The sequence below is a fragment of the Salvelinus namaycush genome, chromosome 14, assembly GCF_016432855.1.
Source record: "Salvelinus namaycush isolate Seneca chromosome 14, SaNama_1.0, whole genome shotgun sequence".
Classification (NCBI taxonomy): Eukaryota; Metazoa; Chordata; class Actinopteri; order Salmoniformes; family Salmonidae; genus Salvelinus; species Salvelinus namaycush.
Window position 1 is genome coordinate 19,278,199 of NC_052320.1, and position 20,691 is coordinate 19,298,889.

The window sequence follows — 20,691 nt, forward strand, 5'->3', positions numbered from 1 at the left end:
ACAAAACCAGAACCACATAAATGTCCTGCATAGAGTGGACGTGATTCCTTATTCTACATGTTTACATAATATATCATGTATGCATTCATATAATGTTCCCCCTGCTGAATGTGCTCCCTGGACTTCAGTGTGCAGTTGGTGTGAACAACAGAACAGGACACAGATGTCGGATCTTAATATGAGCCATTTCGTCACAGGACGAAAATAATCCTACAGCAAGAGGATTTGAAAGGATATTTAATATTTAGAATCACAGCTAGGGGGCAGCTGGAAGCAGTGTTTGTAGGCTATACAATAACAATAACTTAATACTGCAGGTCCACTGTGCATCAGTTCAATATGCTTTATAAGCTACATGCAGGCTACTGTGTGTCTCGTGTGAATTCTTATATGGAATATAATAAATAGACAATATTTTTGGGGGGGTTGATGTGTTAAAAAAAAAAAAAAATGTTTTATATGTTCAAGGCAAGAATTAGACAAAATAGCTTAATGTTTATTTTAGCACCTGTGTGGTCCAGTGGGTACAGCTCATATATAGACCAATGCATGAGCATAATCGCTAATATGCGTATGCAGGGTTCATACAGACAGTGGCAAGTCAAATTCAAGGACTTTCAAGTACTTTTTCAAGCGCTAATATTTATTTTCAAGGACCATCCATTTGTAATAGTTCCTATTATACACTTGTTTCTAGTCGCCACCAGATGGCAGTATATCGCCATCACTACCTTACAAGTTCTACTCAATAATACTAAACATGTTTAGCTACTTATTTACTACATACACAGACCTGCCAACCCTGTCCAACTTTTTAGAGTACCAGAAGCGCGGGGCAAATTGGAGATTCAACTCTGGTGTTTCAGCTTATATAGGTGCCTATTGTATTTCTTTGCAGTGCATACATCATTTCAGATTTTCGAAATTGACAAAATCTAAAATTTAGTGAAAAGGCATTTTAGAAGCATTGCCTCTATACCTAATAATACTCATTCATTCTTCATCGCGCAGTCTTCTAAACTCCCGACTCCATTTAATGCCAAGATGATTTATTTACTTTTTTATTTTACTTTTGTAATGTTTTTTGTGACGTGGATCATAAGACATTTACAGTCTATCAGGTTGCATGATCCTCGTAATGTTACATGGAAAATACAACTAATGGTATGCAAAATTAAATGTATATCACACTCGCACAAATGCGACCAGTTATTTTTCATTTCAACTGCTGGCAGAGCCCACTGAATGTCCATTTTATGTTCGCTAACGTTAGCTTGAAACAATTAGTGTTTACCTTTCCACAACACACGAAGTCGAAATGGGATTTGTCCATGTGTTTACGTACAGCTGACAGTCGACAAACTCAGCAAAACAACAAACACGAGGGGCAGACACCGGGTAGCTACGGCGAATAATGGTGTATTAATCTCCATGTCCGTTGACACACACTCCGTACATGTCTGTGTGTTGCAACTCGAGAATCGGGATGTTAGATTTACTCAGTGGCTTTATTTTTTATTAAAATGAAAAAATATCAGGCCCTATTTATTTATACGTACTTTTAACTCGGAACTTGTACCTGCGTACATGGACAGAGAATTGCGTAGATGGTACGCAAAATGCGTGCATGTTGGCAGGTCTGCAAACATGATTGGTAAGTTATTACAGCATCATCAGTACTACACACATTTTCTATTCACATCACTACACAATTCCCACTGAATAACTGTATTGTATTTTTATTGGGCATTTGGGAGTCTACTACTTAACAGCTACGAAAAAGCGCCTTGCTTCCGACTGGCAGCTTTAATGTCGCTGGTTGGGAGAAGGGCGAGTGGGCTGTGTGAGGAAAACGGAACGTGAACGGCCACCAGAATGGCAGGAGCACGGCTGCCGCTCGATCAAGTGGAATGTCGCAGGCGCCCATTGAATGAGACAAACAAGCTCTGGAGAGAAAAAGTCCATGTAGAACTGGCGCCAGCGCAGGATGCAGCGTTGTCTCTTTCCCCCTTCAGGGCTGATTTACCCATGTCAAAGTCTGGCACGTTTTTTGCACCTTACACGGTGTGGTTTGGTCCAGTGATGTAGTGGTAAAACATGTTTGGGGGAAACTATACTGAACAAAAATATGAAAAGCAACATGTAAAGTGTTGTTCCCATGTTTCATGAGCTCAAATAAAAGATCCCAGAAATGTTCCATACGCACAAAAGGCAGGCTTGAATCTAAATTTGCTCTGCATTTTAGCTATCGATGTGACGTTTGACGGCGCCTAATCAGTCAGTTCTGTACCTGCCTGGCTGAGTGGTAGTGTGGGTGGAATGAGCTCGCTCGCCTGGAAACCATAGCGCGAAACGTGAGGAAATTAAACTCAGCAGTAATTAATATGTAAGATCAATACATTTTTCTAACATATTTTATCATTTTCTGTTCTCTCATTTTAATATAAGTACCAACGAGAAAATGTTTGATTAAGGTATTCCAGTACTTAAATTTCAGAGTGGCAAATTCAAGTACTATAAGCATCTCAAGCATCTTCACCCTGCATATGGTGTTTTGAATTAATCGGCACCGTAGAAAGTGCTGTCCATTTAGTTGTTAGGATTTGAAACATCCGCAACTACAATGTTTGCACTCAGATTCAAACGGTTGTTGAACTTCTTTTTCAAATTGATCAATCAAAGTGAGGTGAGTTTTAAAAGCAAGATACTGTTTTGATGTGAGTGCATTTTCATTGATGTCAGAGTGGTTAGAGGGACAATGGAGCCCTACCACGCCATTAGCGAGTTGGGTAGTTACTATGTAAATAGCTCACAAATTAGCAAGTCATGATAACTTGGTTGGTACAGGCTAGCACATCAACGGTGTAGCTCGAATGATTGCTCTTCGTCTCATGGAAATAGTTGCCGTGTTTAGCTGTATTATAGTCAGCTAACTAGTTGGTTGTTTTGTCTTATTTCTACCAATGTAATTCATATGGAAACGGCCCAAGCTGCTTGCTTTAGCTAGCTAGTTAGTCTGTCAAGCAAGAAAAGTTGTGTGTGTGTGTAGCGGTAAATTTGGCCTGCGCTCACGAAGCGTCAACCTCAGCTGTCACTTTCCCTAGCTAGCCATACAGACAACCAGCTAACTAGTCACCGAAATAAAGACTAGAGTAATTTGTGTTTATCTTTTGGATGTAAGTTATGGTTTGTCATGGTTTGCTAGGTGCAGATATTCATAGGCTATACATTGCCTCGTTTTCCTATTATCTGTCGTGTTAGGGTAGTAGAGGCCTGCGCAGTGGAGCTCATACGATGAGTTGGATATTTGTTTACATACCCAGCTAACAAGTTGCTTGTTTTGTCTTGTTTCTACCAATGCAATTCATTTTGAAACTTTCCTAGCTTTGTAACTAATCAGCTAACATTAGCAAACTCTGTCAGGCAAGAAAGCAAGAGTTGATTGGGAGGGAGAGGGTGTGTGGGGAATGGGAGGCGTGTAACTATCACACAATTTATGGAAACTCAGTACTAGGACTAGTGTGTGTGTGGTTGAGAAAAAGAAAGAGTGACAGTGTGAGAATGTTCCTGACTACAATTGTATCCGTGTATCTGTGTAATCCGGCTTCCGAGCCGGTCACGGGTGCACCTCAGCCACGCTCAAGGTACTAAACGATATCATAACCGCCATCGATAAGACGGTAATGCGCAGCCGTATTCGTCGACCTGGCCAAGGCTTTCGACTCTGTCAATCACCGTATTCTTATCGGCAGACTCAATAGCCTTGGTTTTTCTAATGACTGCCTCGCCTGGTTCACCAACTACTTTGCTGACAGAGTTCAGTGTGTCAAATCGGAGGGCATGTTGTCCGGACCTCTGGCAGTCTCTGGTGGTACCACAGGGTTCAATTCTCGGGCCGACTCTTCTCTGTATATATCAATGATGTCGCTCATTGCGGGCGATTCCCTGATGCACCTCTACGCAGACGACACCATTCTGTATACTTCTGGCCCTTCCTTGGACACTGTGCCAACTAACCTCCAAACGAGCTTCAATGCCATACAACACTCCTTCCGTGGCCTCCAACTGCTCTTAAACGCTAGTAAAACCAAATGCATGCTTTTCAACCATTCGCTGCCCGCACCCGCCCGCCCGACTAGCATCACCACCCTGGACGGTTCCGACCTAGAATATGTGGACAACTATAAATACCTAGGTGTCTGGCTAGACTGTAACTCTCCTTCCAGACTCATATTAAACATCTCCAATCCAAAATCAAATCTAGAACCGGCTTTCTATTTCGCAACAAAGCCTCCTTCACTCACGCCGGCAAACTTACCCTAGTAAAACTGACTATCCTACCGATCCTCGACTTCGGCGATGTCATCTACAAAATAGCTTCCAACACTCTACTCAGCAAATTGGATGCAGTCTATCACAGTGCCATCCGTTTTGTTACCAAATCACCTTATACCACCCACCACTGCGACCTGTATGCTCTAGTCGGCTGGCCCTCGCTACATATTCGTCGCCAGACCCACTGGCTCCAGGTCATCTATAAGTCTATGCTAGGTAAAACTCCGCCTTATCTCAGTTCACTGGTCACGATAACAACACCCAACCATAGCACATGTTCCAGCAGGTATATCTCACTGATCATCCCCAAAGCCAACACCTCATTTGGCCACCTTTCCTTCCAGTTCTCTGCTGCCAGTGACTTGGAACGAATTGCAAAAATCTCTGAAGTTATTTCCCTCACCAACTTTAAACATCAACTATCTGAGCAGCTGTACATAGTCCATCTGTAAATAGCCCACCCAATCTACCTACCTCATCCCCATACTGTTTTTATTTGATTTACTTTTCTGCTCTTTTGCACATCATCATCTGCTCATTTATCACTCCAGTGTTAATCTGCTAAATTGTAATTTCTCTCCTATAGCCTATTTATTGCCTACCTCCTCATGCCTTTTGCACACACTGTATATAGACTTTCTTTTTTCTACTGTGTCATTGACTTGTTTATTGTGTTATTGGCTTGTTTACTCCATGTGTAACTGTGTTGTCTGTGTCACACTGCTTTGCTTTATCTTGGCCAGGTCGTAGTTGCAAATGAGAACTTGTTCTCAACTAGCCTACCTGGTTAAATAAAGGTTAAATAAATAATCCTTTTTGTTGCTCCTCTCCCTCTGTTACTCTAGGTCAGTGAAAGCGAAGGATGTTATGTGGAGCAAGTCAGATGTCAGCAGAAAAAGGCAGGGAGGAAGAGTGATTATAGATGATTAGAGGGAGAGAGGAAGGAGAGGACGAGGAGAGTGATGGAAGCGGAGGGAGAGGAAGAGGGGAGCCTACATTTCCATGTGTGTCTGCCCCAAGTCCCACCATTCACCCGTGTACCACAGAGCCCGGGCCTAAAATGACAGTGGCAGGGGTTTTGGAGTGGTTTTTAAAAGTGGCAGGAACTTATGTTTCAGAGCTTGTCATAGATTACAACAAGAATATGGGCAGGGTTGACCATCTCGACCAACTGAGGAGCTATTACAATGTTGGACACAGGCAGAAAAATGGTGGAAGTATGCGTTTTGGGGAATGCTCAACATCACCATCATAAATGCATACATTGTGTGGGGGACCCTGCAAAGGCCCCTTCCCAGAAACCACAGGCCCTGGTCTCTGAAGGCATTCCAAATGCAGCTTGTGCATTCACTTTGATACGGCTACAGTGGCAGGAAGAGGGGAGCCAAGAGTGTGGCACCAGGGTGTGTGGACCGAGTTGTAACTAATTTGAAAGCAGGTGAAGTTTGAAGGGAGCAAGAGATGGTGTGTGGTGTGCATCCGGAGTGGACGCAGGACAAAGAGTGGGAAATGTGTAAAAAAACACCTTTGGGTGCTCTGTGCAAGATGGGGCTGTGCTTCCAGAAGCTCCATGACATGTTGTTGGCTAAATTCAAAACACTAAAGTGTGAATTATGAATTTGTCCTAAAAATATTTTGTATCTTCTCTATTTATCTATGTAATAATACTGGTTGCATTCACTGAATTGTCAAAGTAGGCTACTATTTCTACATCGTGTCAGGCCTGGTCTGTACTAAATCTTATTAAGAGAGGTTACCTACATTTTGGAATAGTTTGCATTTTTACATTGTTACGGAGGTCAATCAAAATAGCCTAATTTGTGTGGGTTTTGAAATACTTTCTGAATATTGTCCTCTGGTCACATTATGCATAATTGTTTCTATATGTAAATAATATCTATAGGTATATTATACTTGGTACATTTTGAGTGAGTAATTTTAGTCAAAAGTACAACAATTTAAATACTCCAGGGTTTTTCGTTGTGTTGAGTGTTACGTTTTTGATAGTGTCTTTACACAATGGGAGACAATGAGTGTTATTCCTATTGAAATCAAATTCTATTTGTCACATACATGGTTAGCAGATGTTAATGCGAGTGTAGTGAAATGCTTACGCTTCTGGTTCCGCATGTGCAGTAATATCTAACCTAACAGTTCTAACAACTACATAATACACACATCTAAAAAAGGAGTGAATGAGAATATGTACATAAATATGGATGAACGATGGCCGAGCGACATAGGCAAGGTGCAATAGATGGTATAGGCAAGGTGCAATAGATGGTATAGAATACAGTATATACATATGAGTAATGTAAGATATGTAAACATTTAAAGTGGCATTATTTAATGTGGCATTGTTAAAAGTGGTGAGTAATTGGGTCTCCATGTAGGCAGCAGCCTCTCTGAGTTAGTGATTGCTGTTTAGCAGTCTGATGGCCTTGAGATAGAAGCTGTTCTTCAGTCTCTCGGTCCCAGCTTTGATTCACCTGTACTGACCTCGCCTTCTGGATGGTAGCAGTGTGAACAGGCAGTGGCTCGGGTGGTTGTTGTCTTTGATCTTTTTTGCCTTCCTGTGACATCGGGTGCTATAGGTGTCATGGAGGGCAGGAAGTTTGCCCCCAGTGATGCGTTGTGAAGACCGCACCACCCTCTGGAGAGCCTTGCAGTTGAGGGCGGAGCAGTTGCCGTACCAGGCTGTGATACAGCCTGACAGGATGCTCTCGATTGTGGATCTGTAAAAGTCAGGGTTTTGGGTGACAAGACAAATTTCTTCAGCCTCCTGAGGTTGAAGAGGCGCTTCTTCACCACAGTGTGTGGGTGGACCATTTCAGTATTTCGTTGATGTGTACACCGCAGAACTTAACTTTCTCCACTGCTGTCCCTTCGATGTGGATAGGAGGGTGCTCCCTCTGCTGTTTCCTGAAGTCCACAATCATCTCCTTTTGTTTTGTTGTTGTTTTCCTGACACCACACCCCGAGTGCCCTCACCTCCTCCCTGTAGGCTGTCTCGTCGTCGGTAATCAAGCCCACTACTGTTGTGTCGTCTGCAAACTTGATGATTGAGTTGGAGGCGTGCGTGGCCATGCTGTTGTGGGTGAACAGGGAGTACAGGATGGGGCTGAGCACGCACCCTTGTGGGGCTCCAGTGTTGAGGGTCAGCGAGGTGGAGATGTTTCATACCTTCACCACTTGTGGGCGGCCCGTCAGAGGACCCAATTGCACAGGGCGGGGTTGAGGCCCAGGTCCTCCAGTTTGATAAGCTTGGAGGGTACTATGGTGTTGAATGCTGAGCTGTAGTCAATGAACAGCATTCTTACATAAGTATTCCTCTTGTCCAGGTAGGACAGGGCAGTGTGATGGCGATTGTATTGTCTGTGGACCTGTTAGGGCGGTATGCAAACTGAAGTGGGTCTAGGGTGGCCGGTAAGGTGGTGATATGATCCTTGACTAGTCTCTCAAAGCACTTCATGATGACAGAGTGAGTGAGTGCTACGGGGCGGTAGTCATTTAGTTATCTTTGCCTTCTTGGGTACAGGAACAATGGTGGCCATCTTGAAGCATGTGGGAACAACAGACTGGGATATGGAGCGATTGAATATGTCCGTAAACACACCAGCCAGCGGGTCTGCGCATGCTTTCAGGACTCAGCTAGGGGAGCAAGTCTTTTTTTAATATATTTTTTTATTAACCCCTCCCCACCAGCCCCCTCTGAGGGCAAATCTTTTTTTACAGCTTTTTTGCTACATACATTTTACATATACATTTGTTACTTTTATATAAAGTAGTGACATAACAATATATTACAAAACATAAGCTCTTTAATATCTCAGCCACTCAGCCCATCCCACCTATCACCATAGACCACGCTCATTTGGTTTCCATGTCCCATATATTTTTCAATTGTGATGTTTTACAAAATGCTTGAACTCTTATAAATTGTATATTATCCATAGATTGCGAGCTAAAGTTAAACCTTTCCTGTGAGTATTATATTATTTGACTGGCTTTCCAAATTTCCCAACACTGCTATTTGTAAGGTTAAGTTTAATTGCATGTTGTGATTTTTTTGAACCATTCCTGAACCTGTGACCAGAAACAAGCTACATAGATAACTTATTCTGGTATTGCCCCTATTGATTCTCTCTTCGCAGCAAAATCCACAGAGCTGAGATTGTTGTATGCCCAATATATATACACTGCTCAAAAAAATAAAGGGAACACTTAAACAACACAATGTAACTCCAAGTCAATCACACTTCTGTGAAATCAAACTGTCCACTTAGGAAGCAACACTGATTGACAATACATTTCACATGCTGTTGTGCAAATGGAATAGACAACAGGTGGAAATTATAGGCAATTAGCAAGACACCCCCAATAAAGGAGTGGTTCTGCAGGTGGTGACCACAGACCACTTCTCAGTTCCTATGCTTCCTGGGTGATGTTTTGGTCACTTTTGAATGCTGGCGGTGCTTTCACTCTAGTGGTAGCATGAGACGGAGTCTACAACCCACACAAGTGGCTCAGGTAGTGCAGCTCATCCAGGATGGCACATCAATGTGAGCTGTGGCAAGAAGGTTTGCTGTGTCTGTCAGCGTAGTGTCCAGAGCATGGAGGCGCTACCAGGAGACAGGCCAGTACATCAGGAGACGTGGAGGAGGCCGTAGGAGGGCAACAACCCAGCAGGAGGACCGCTACCTCGGAGGAGCAGGAGGAGCACTGCCAGAGCCCTGCAAAATGACCTCCAGCAGGCCACAAATGTGCATGTGTCTGCTCAAACGGTCAGAAACAGACTCCATGAGGGTGGTATGAGGGCCCGACGTCCACAGGTGGGGGTTGTGCTTACAGCCCAACACCGTGCAGGACGTTTGGCATTTGCCAGAGAACACCAATATTGGCAAATTCGCCACTGGCTCCCTGTGCTCTTCACAGATGAAAGCAGGTTCACACTGAGCACATGTGACAGACGTGACAGAGTCTGGAGACGCCGTGGAGAACGTTCTGCTGCCTGCAACATCCTCCAGCATGACCGGTTTGGCGGTGGGTCAGTCATGGTGTGGGGTGGCATTTCTTTGGGGGGCCGCACAGCCCTCCATGTGCTCGCCAGAGGTAGCCTGACTGCCATTAGGTACCGAGATGAGATCCTCAGACCCCTTGTGAGACCATATGCTGGTGCGGTTGGCCCTGGGTTCCTCCTAATGCAAGACAATGCTAGACCTCATGTGGCTGGAGTGTGTCAGCAGTTCCTGCAAGAGGAAGGCATTGATGCTATGGACTGGCCCGCCCGTTCCCCAGACCTGAATCCAATTGAGCACATCTGGGACATCATGTCTCGCTCCATCCACCAACGCCACGTTGCACCACAGACTGTCCAGGAGTTGGCGGATGCTTTAGTCCAGGTCTGGGATGAGATCCCTCAGGAGACCATCCGCCACCTCATCAGGAGCATGCCCAGGCGTTGTAGGGAGGTCATACAGGCACGTGGAGGCCACACACACACTACTGAGCCTCATTTTGACTTGTTTTAAGGACATTACATCAAAGTTGGATCAGCCTGTAGTGTGGTTTTCCACTTTAATTTTGAGTGTGACTCCAAATCCAGACCTCCATGGGTTGATAAATTTGATTTCCATTGATAATTTGTGTGATTTTGTTGTCAGCACATTCAACTATGTAAAGAAAAAAGTATTTAATAAGAATATTTCATTCATTCAGATCTAGGATGTGTTATTTTAGTGTTCCCTTTATTTTTTTGAGCAGTGTATTTTTCTGTCGTCATACACTCATTGTTTTTAAAGGCAACAAGCTGTGCCTCGCCCACATTTGCCAGAAATGTGTGATTCATGCATAGGAGCCAAAGTATTTCCACTCAGACAAACCCTGCCTGACATCTGGCATTTGTTGTTTACGTCTCAAATGTCATTAACCAAGTAATGGGTGAACTTCCAGTGATCCAAACTGTTATCTGTTGTTAACTGTTATAAAATGCAAATTAATTACTTAAATCATACAATGTGATTTTCTGAATTTTTGTTTTAGATTCCGTCTCTCACAGTTGAAGTGTACCTATGATAAAAAATTACAGACCTCTACATGCTTTGTAAGTAGGAAAACCTGTAAAATCGGCAGTGTATCAAATACTTGTTCTCCCCACTGTATATATACACACACAATTCTTGCCACCAACAGAATGCTATATATCATTTAAAATTAAAAAAACTCTGTTGAAGGGTTGAATCAAGTGTAGTTTTTTGTACCAGTTCATATGCCATGGAATTGGTACATCAAAAAGCTCCTCCCATTTATTTTGCAACCTATATGGAGCAGCTGTCAACATTTTTGTCCTCAGATGAAACTGGTATTTTTCTATTTATGCCAGTTCCTTTCAGCCAATTTATCTTCAATATGTGGCAGGCAAACAAGTTCCCTACCTCCTCCCTTTTCTACTTGCCTCCTCCATTTTTGTGGTAGTGCTGCAATCAGTTGGTTGTAAAATTGGATTGAGCAGATATTCCCATATATTTGATAACTGCATGTGACATACCTCCTCCATTTCTCTTCATATTATTAAACAAATAATACAATTTAAACATTTTCTTCAAAGAATGTTTTGTTAATCAGTATATTTGAATTTAACCCTAACATTTGTTCTCTCTTTTCTGGAGGATAAAACTGAAATTGTAACCAGCTTTGTATGGCTTGTTTAAGAAAGGGCGATACTTTAAACAAATTTCATTTTCAATTAGTTGGAAATTAGATGTAATCTGTATAAAGGCAAAAATGCCATTTATGAACAAAGGATGAGCCTTTGTTAGTCTACTGGAGAACCATTTTGGGTTCAAGTATAACTTATGTATGAATGAAGCTTTCAGTGAGGTTTAAATCTAATATTTAATCATTTTAGCCCCCCAAACTCATTCATTATATAAATAGGCATGTTTAATTTTGTCTGGTTTAGCATTCCAAATATAATTAAATATCTTTTGCTCATATGATAAAAAAAAAAAAAAAAAAAAGAGTCATCTGGAGTAGGCAGTGCCATTAGTAAGTAAACTGTGATAGGACCAGAGAGTTCATCAATGTGAAGTATTTACCTCTCCATGGTTGCATAATATTATCTATTTTTGCTAACTTCCTATTGAAATTGATTGTGGTAAGTTCATTTATATTTTTTGTGATGTAAATACCAAGTATGTCTAGGTTTCAAGACTAGTCATTCAACTGAGACTGCTCTTCTCTGTGTCACGGAGGCGCTCCGCACTGCTAAAGCTAACTCTCTCTCCTCTGCTCTCATCCTTCTAGACCTATCGGCTGCCTTTGATACTGTGAACCATCAGATCCTCCTCTCCACCCTCTCCGAGTTGGGCATCTCCGGCGCGGCCCACGCTTGGATTGCGTCCTACCTGACAGGTCGCTCCTACCAGGTGGCGTGGCGAGAATCTGTCTCCGCACCACGTGCTCTCACCACTGGTGTCCCCCAGGGCTCTGTTCTAGGCCCTCCTATTCTCGCTATACACCAAGTCACTTGGCTCTGTCATATCCTCACATGGTCTCTCCTATCATTGCTATGCAGACGACACACAATTAATCTTCTCCTTTCCCCCTTCTGATAACCAGGTGGCGAATCGCATCTCTGCATGTCTGGCAGACATATCAGTGTGGATGACGGATCACCACCTCAAGCTGAACCTCGGCAAGACGGAGCTGCTCTTCCTCCCGGGGAAGGACTGCCCGTTCCATGATCTCGCCATCACGGTTGACAACTCCATTGTGTCCTCCTCCCAGAGTGCTAAGAACCTTGGCGTGATCCTGGACAACACCCTGTCGTTCTCAACTAACATCAAGGCGGTGGCCCGTTCCTGTAGGTTCATGCTCTACAACATTCGCAGAGTACGACCCTGCCTCACACAGGAAGCGGCGCAGGTCCTAATCCAGGCACTTGTCATCTCCCGTCTGGATTACTGCAACTCGCTGTTGGCTGGGCTCCCTGCCTGTGCCATTAAACCCCTACAAATCATCCAGAACGCCGCAGCCCGTCTGGTGTTCAACCTTCCCAAGTTCTCACGTCACCCCGCTCCTCCGCTCTCTCCACTGGCTTCCAGTTGAAGCTCGCATCCGCTACAAGACCATGGTGCTTGCCTACGGAGCTGTGAGGGGAACGGCACCTCCGTACCTTCAGGCTCTGATCAGGCCCTAGACCCAAACAAGGGCACTGCGTTCATCCACCTCTGGCCTGCTCGCCTCCCTACCTCTGAGGAAGTACAGTTCCCGCTCAGCCCAGTCAAAACTGTTCGCTGCTCTGGCACCCAAATGGTGGAACAAACTCCCTCACGACGCCAGGTCAGCGGAGTCAATCACCACCTTCCGGAGACACCTGAAACCCCACCTCTTTAAGGAATACCTAGGATAGGATAAAGTAATCCTTCTAACCCCCCCCCCCCCCTTAAAAGATTTAGATGCACTATTGTAAAGTGGTTGTTCCACTGGATATCATAAGGTGAATGCACCAATTTGTAAGTCGCTCTGGATAAGAGCGTCTGCTAAATGACTTAAATGTAAATGTCTACTTCAACATCCACCCATTTTTTGGTTAACTACAAGGTAGTGTAAACTCTTAACAATCCAATACGTAAATAGGGTACACTTGTCATAATTAGGTTTTAATCCAGAGAGGCTAGCAAAGTGATCAAGAGCTTCAATGAGACTGTGCAGGGATCCAGATTATGGACTTAACCTGTTTGGGCTGCAGGGGCAGTATTGAGTAGCCAGATAAAAGGTGCCCATTTCAAACGGCCTCGTACTCAATTCTTGCTCGTACAATATGCATATTATTATTACTATTGGATAGAAAACTCTCTAGTTTCTAAAACCGTTTGAATTATATCTGTGAGTAAAACAGAACTCATTTGGCACAAACTTCCTGACCAGGAAGTGGAAAGTCTGAAAACTATGCTCTGTTCTAGGTCCTGCCTATAAATGGGCATGATACGTATTAGTATACATGCACGTCATACACCTTCCCCTAGATGTCAAGAGGCAGTGAGAGAAGAAATGGAGTGTTTATCTTGGTCTGAGGTGGAATAAATCCTCTTGGAATGACGTGTCACCCATTTCCTGTTTTCAGGAAGGCGCGAGAAGGAACCGGGGATTGCCTTCTGAAAAGCTGTCGTTATAGGCGACTACTATCTCCGGCTTTGATTTTATTTGATACATGTGACAATATCATCGTAAAGTATGTTTTTTCAATATAGTTTTATTAGATTATTGAAATTTATTCGGGACGTTAGGCGTGTTGCGTTGTGCCTTTGTTCAGGAAGGAGAGCTTCGCGCCACTTGGCTAGTGCGCTTGCTAATTCAAGAGGGAAAAAGGACGTTCTAAATCCAAACAACGATTGTTCTTGACAAAGGACCTCTTGTACAACATTCTGATGGAAGCTCATCAAAAGTAGGACCCATTTTATGATGCTATTTCATATCTGTCGAACTGTGTACTATTAGTTTTGCGCCCAGGTTTTGGGCACTCGCTCGCCATAACGTAAGCCTTATGTCGTAATGAAGTTATTTTTAGAATTCTAACACGGCGATTGCATTAAGAACTAGTGTATCTATCATTTCCTATACAACATGTATTTTTTAGTTATGTTTATGAATAGTCATTTGGTCAGAATATGTGTGTCAGAAAAAGTGTCCGAAAAATATCCGGACGTTGTGGGAAAAATATGCTACTTTAGCACTATGTATAACCACTGATTTCAGCTCTAAATATGCACATTTTCGAACAAAACATAAGTATGTATAACCTGATGTTATAGGACTGTCATCTGATGAAGCTTATCAAGGTTAGTCAAAAATTATATATCTTTTGCTGGTTTGTTACGATCGCTAACCTTTGCTACTGGGGAATGGCTTGTGTTTCTGGCTATTGTGGTAAGCTAATATAACGCTATATTGTGTTTTCGCTGTAAAACACTTAAGAAATCGGAAATATTGGCTGGAATCACAAGATGCCTGTCTTTCATTTGCTGTACACTATGTATTTTTCAGAAATGTTTTATGATGAGTATTTAGGTATTTGGCGTTGGTGTCTAATTATTATGGCTGCTTTCGGTGCAATTTCTGATTGTAGCTGCAATGTAAACTATGATTTATACCTGAAATATGCACATTTTTCGAACAAAACAGATTTATTGAATAACATGTTATAAGACTGTCATCTGATGAAGTTGTTTGTTGGTTAGTTTGGTTGGTTCTTGGTTAGTTAGGTTGGCTTTGTGCATGCTACCTGTGCTGTGAAAAATGTCTGTCCTTTTTTGTATTTGGTGGTGAGCTAACATACGTGCTGTTTTCGCTGTAAAACATTTTAAAAATCGGACATGTTGGCTGGATTCACAAGATGTGTACCTTTCATTTGCTGTATTGGACTTGTTAATGTGTGAAAGTGAAATATTTCTAAAACATATATTTTGAATTTCGCGCCCTGCACTTGAAGTGGCTGTTGTCATATTGTGGCCGGCCTCGGGCTTGCAGCCAGAAGAAGTTAAGAAAAAACTAGAATCATTGGCATACATTGACACTTGTTTTTATTACCTGGATTTCTAACCCCTTGATGTTTGGTTGGATCTAATTTTAATAGCTAGCATTTCAATGGCCATAATAAATAGATATGGGGACAATGGACAGCCTTGTTTTATTACTCTTAAAAGCTCAATCATTTCTGAGAAGTAACCATTATTTACTATTTTACATCTGGGGTTGCTGTACATAACTTAACCCATTGTATAAGAGATTCACCAAAATTAAAGTAATCCAGGCATTTATATATACGATTCTAGTCATACTTTATCAAACACCTTTTCAAAATCTGCTATGAAGACCAGGCCTGGTATCTTCATTGTTTCAAGTAATTGTGGTATATTATCTCCAGTACTTGTTAGTGGGCCGCGACGGTGGCACTTATCCTCAAAGCGGGCAAAGGTCTTTAGTTTGTCTGGAAGCATGACTTCAGTGTCCGTGACGTGTCTGATTTTCTTTTTGTAGTCTGATTTCCTGTAGACCCTGCCACATACGTCTCGTGTCTGAGCTGTTGAATTGCGACACCACTTTGCCCCTGCACCGGCATTTCGCTTGTTTGATTGCCTTGCGGAGGGATTAACTACACTGTTTATATTCAGCCATATTCCCAGACCTCTTTCCATGGTTAAATGCAGTGATTCGCGCTTTCAGTTTTGCGTGAATGCCCCCATCCATCCATGGTTTCTGGTTAGGGTACGTTTTAATAGTCACAGTATAGGTACAACATCTCCAATGCACTTCCTTACAAATTCACTCACCAAAACAGCATATAGGTCCATGTTATTCTGAGGCTGACCGGAACACATCCCAGTCCGCGTGATCAAAACAATCTTGAAGCGTGGATTCCGTTTGGTCAGACCAGCGTTGAATGGTTCTCATCACTGGTACATCCTGTTTTAGTTTCTGCCTATAAGACGGTAGGAGCAAGATGGCGTCGTGGTCGGATTTGCCGAAGGGAGGGCTTTGTATGCATCGCGAAAGTTAGAGTAGCAGTGGTCGAGTGTATTACCCCCGCGAATAGTGCAATCAATATGCTGATAGAATTTAGGTAGCCTTGTTCTCAAATTTGCTTTGTTAAAATTAATGTGGCGTCATATTAATGAAGAGGTCATGCTCTTTAAAACTAAGTTAAATTGTCATTTGTTTTTTTGCTATGTCTGTTTGAAATGTGTGAGAAAATTAGCTTCCATCTTAAATGATCAGTAATCTACAGCAGAATTCTATTGGGGTCTAAGGGGTTAAAGAAGGACAAAATATTTAAGTGCCGTTGAACAGATTATGGTAGTAGATGCCAGGCACTCTGTTTCGTGTCAAGAACTGTAACGCTGCTGGGTTTTTCATGCTCAACAGTTTCCCGTGTGTAGAATGGTCCACCACCCAAAGGACATTCAGCGAACTTGACACAACTGTGGGAAGCATTAGAGTCAACATGGGCCGCTTTCAACACTTTGTAGATATTAGGAAGGTGTTCTTAATGTTTTGTACACTGTATATTTCTGGAGTAAGAAATATTGTTAAGATATAATTCTGCTGTTGAAATTGTTTTGAGGACAAGTGCAAATCAAATAACTAGTTAGCTAGTTTTGGCTCCCCATATGTCTTCTTGTTGGCTAACTAGCCACCTTGTCATTGGCATAAAGAGTGAACAGATGAATCAGATGTGTGTGGCAATAGTTTACTAGCTTTCACATTCGGTTGCCACTAGATAAACTGGTTAAGCTAGCTGCTGTGTCAACCATGTAGCTAGCTAACGTTACCTATATCAACGGGTCAGTCCACAGCAGCATCCTCCCACGCATTGCTCTCTCCCACTCTGTGTGTTTCTCTAAATGTCATTGTTTTTATGACAAGGTCTACAAGCAAGGTCTTTAAGGTCTATGACAAGGTCTATAAGCACAGTGTATCAACTCTAAGCTTTGTGCCATTTACTAGAAAAATGCATTTCTATTTACAGCTTGTAGCAGTCCAACTGAGGGGGCGGAGAATGGGCAAGCCAAGAAAATAAAATCCCCTTCAATGTGGAAAGGAGAGGTTCTGAAGAGGAGGGTGGAGGGTAACTCCGGTTGTCTGGAAGGGACACAGCTTGTCCAAAATTGACTTTTTGTAGCAGGTTAAAAGGAGTAGATTAAGGTTTGGAAAGGGGTTATCTAAAATGCAAAAAAATTCACTTTTAACATCAATTTAATTCCATGGTGAAATATGTCTGATTTGCATACTAGTAATATGATTGATAATGACGTTGCAATATTGATTGTTGTTTGATTTATCTGTTCATTCTGAGTGAAGAATTAAACATCCCACTTGGTGTAAGTCTTTTTAGTATGCATTCACCATCACAAATACTTGACATGATAGTGAAATTCTGTAAATTTTCATTAATGCAATTGAAAATGTAAAAGTATTCCAATGTCTTGAGTACCATATACCTTTAAGAAATTGTACACATTGATAGATATTAAGTCAACATTGAATGACCGTAATTGAAACTTTATCTTTGTTTGATGTCAGTCTTCATTGACATACCTGTGCTGGGGGACTTCTACAAGATGGTGCTGGCAGGCTTTAATAATAAGTGGTTGTTTAATAATAAGTTGTCCTTTTTTTTTTTTTGCAGTCACAATTTACCATAAGCTGTAAAAACAAATACCAAACTCAATTTGTAACTAGTACTTAAGTAGTTCTCTGACCGGATACTTTTTTACTCTAAGTAACAGTACTTTTACTTAAGCACAGATTTTCAGTACTCTACCCACCTATGAAAATTATACATAGCCTAACTATAAAGTGTCTAGTGTATGTAATAGCCTAGCGGAGACCAATATCTATTGTATGTTATTAAGCTATATAAAATGGCAGTTGTTGATGTGTATGGCTGCATTTCAGATAAATGTTTGCAGATTTTAATGTTACAGTAATAGGATTTAGGCCTATAGCATTTAAGGGAGCGAGAAAGGACATTATTTTAAGAAGGCGAGCCCTGATCCCAATGACTTGACTGCCCCCGCATGGAGAGAACGAGAACTGCAAAAATAAATCCAAACACGAGGCTCATTTGAATTTCCCAATGCAGCAGGAAAATAATCCGCAACAAAAGAGTGATCAAGTAAAGATCTGACATCTGTAGATGGCATAGACAGTATATTGGTGGACATTACTCACTTCAGTGTGTAGTTGGTGAGGGGGCAGGAGCAGAGGTCCTGGATGTGGTGGAGACAGACCAGCCGGCCAGGGCTGCAGGGGCAGGTGATGGCAGACAGGTAACATGTGGTCCTACACTTGGCACACTGCCGCTCGTCATCCTGCAGGAGATTGTATTCCGCCTGCTCGCAATGCTTCACCCCCTTGGGGAACAATACAAAAACATGTTATAAATGGAGACCCCAGAGAGACCGTATTGATGTATGCATTTACAGACAGTTCTCCTTAATTGGCGTGAACAATGTCCCATTAGTGTTTGATATTCCTGTAAATTCATACATCAAAACAGTGTTCTACTGTTTAGGTCTGATTCCTCTGCCTATTAATATCAATATATTGTGTTCTGGAAAATACAAATATAAAGCAATGACATATTCCTCTAAGAATGTCTTCTTTTTGAGACTGACTTAAAAAGAGAAAAGTCAAATGTATTTTGATATACAATTGAAGTCGGAAGTTTACACACCTTTGCCAAATACATTTAAACTCAGTTTCACAATTCCTGACATTTAATCCTGGTCAAAATAACCTGTTTTAGGTCAGTTAGGATCACCACTTTATTTTAATAATGTGAAATGTCAGAATAATAGTGTGATTAATTTCAACTTTTATTTCTTTCATCACATTCCCAGTCTGTCAGAAGTTTACATACACTCAATTAGTATTTGGTAGCATTGCCTTTAAATTGTTACACTTGGGTCAAACATTTTGGGTAGCCTTCCACAAGCTTCCCACAATAAGTTGGGTGAATTTTGGCCCATTCCTCCTGACAGAGCTGGTGTAACTGAGTCAGGTTTGTAGGCCTCCTTGCTCGCACAAGCTTTTTCAGTTCTGCCCACAAATGTTCTATAGGATTGAGGTCAGGGCTTTGTGATGGCCACTCCAATACCTTGACTTTGTTGTCCTTAAGCCATTTTGCCACAACTTTGGAAGTATGCTTGGGGTCATTGTCCATTTGGAAGACCCATTTGCGACCAAGCTTTAACTTCCTGACTGATGTCTTGAGATGTTGCTTCAGTATATCCACATCATTTTATTTCCTCATGGTGCTATCTATTTTGTGAAGTGCACCAGTCCCATCCTGCAGCAAAGCATCACCACAACATGATGCTGCCACCCCCGTGCTTCACGGATGGGATGGTGTTCTTCGGCTTGCAAGCCTCCCCCCTTTTCCTCCAAACATAACGATGGTCATTATGGCCAAACAGTCCTATTTTTGTTTCATCAGACCAGAGGACATTTCTCCAAAAAGTACGATCTTTGTCCCCATGTGCAGTTGTAAACCGTATTCTGGCTTTTTTATGGCGGTTTTGGAGCAGAGGCTTCTTCCTTGCTGAGCGGCCTTTCAGGTTATGTCAATATAGGACTCGTTTTACTGTGGATATAGATACTTTTGTACCAGTTTCCTCCAGCATCTTCACAAGGTCCTTTGCTGTTGTTCTGGGATTGATTTGCACTTTTCGCACCAAAGTACGTTCATCTCTAGGAGACAGAACGCGTCTCCTTCCTGAGCGGTATATGACAGCTGCGTGGTCCCATGGTGTTTATACATGCGTACTATTGTTTGTACAGATGAACGTGGTACCTTCAGGCGTTTAGAAATTGCTCCCAAGGATGAACCAGATTTGTGGAGGGCTAAAAAAAAAAATTCTGAGGTCTTGGCTGATTTCTTTTGATTTTCCCATGATGTCAAGCAAAGAGGCACTGAGTTTGAAGGTAGGCCTTGAAATACATCCACAGGTACACCTCCAATTGACTCAATTATGTCAATTAGCCTATCAGAAGCTTCTAAAACCATGACATCATTTTCTGTAATTTTCCGAGCTGTTTAAAGGCACAGTCAACTTACTGTATGTAAACTTCTGAATTGTGATACAGTGAATTATAAGTGAAATAATCTGTCTAAACAATTGTTGGCAAAATTACTTGTCATGCACAAAGTAGATGTCCTAACCGACTTGCCAAAACTATAGTTTGTGAACAAGAAATTTGTGGAGTGGTTGAAAAACTAGTTTTAATGACTCCAACCTAAGTGTGTAAACTTCCGACTTCAACTGTATAATTCTGTCTGTTGTGGGGGCGCCTTACCATCTTGCGGACTTTATCTCGTAGGTCCTGCTCCTCTCTGATCATATCCTTCATATCTTTCTGGACAGCCGACGCCAGGACCACGTCCAGACTGTTGGCCTTGGAGGCCATCTGGCAGATCATCTCGTCGTGCGAGAAAACACAGTACCGATGCAGCAGTCTGTAGTGGTCAACGCACTGGCGGCCTAATGCCATCTGAGATTAATCAAAGAGAGACTATTAGTAAACAGTCCACTTCACATAAACTACCCCTTCCAAAATAATGGCAATGAGAAGCTCAGGTAAAGGAAGAGAAAATTCTCAGGTCTATCCTCTTGAAGCCAATGAGTATCTTACCCAGTCCACAGTGCAGAAGTTTACAGCTTCAGCGAAGTTGAAACCCTGGTTGAAACCACTGTGATAAGCTCTGGGGAAGGTGATGACAAACTCACCAGCACACTGATTTGTTCTATAAATCTGGGGACACAGAAAATATTGATTTCAGAGAAAATGTAT

At 42.2% G+C, this 20,691-nt stretch overlaps 1 protein-coding gene across 3 annotated transcripts in view; it reads right to left on the minus strand.

The window, feature by feature from the left end:
- LOC120059241 (lysine-specific demethylase 5B-B-like) overlaps positions 1–20,691 on the minus strand; it is a 37,932-nt gene that overhangs the window by 10,264 nt on the left and 6,977 nt on the right. For all 3 annotated transcript variants that reach the window (XM_039008135.1, XM_039008134.1, XM_039008137.1), the window contains 3 exons: positions 20,533–20,652; positions 20,197–20,391; positions 18,070–18,251 (listed from right to left, as the gene is read on the minus strand). In XM_039008135.1, the coding sequence (XP_038864063.1) occupies positions 18,070–18,251; positions 20,197–20,391; positions 20,533–20,652 (497 nt within the window). The remainder of the gene's footprint in view (positions 1–18,069; positions 18,252–20,196; positions 20,392–20,532; positions 20,653–20,691) is intronic.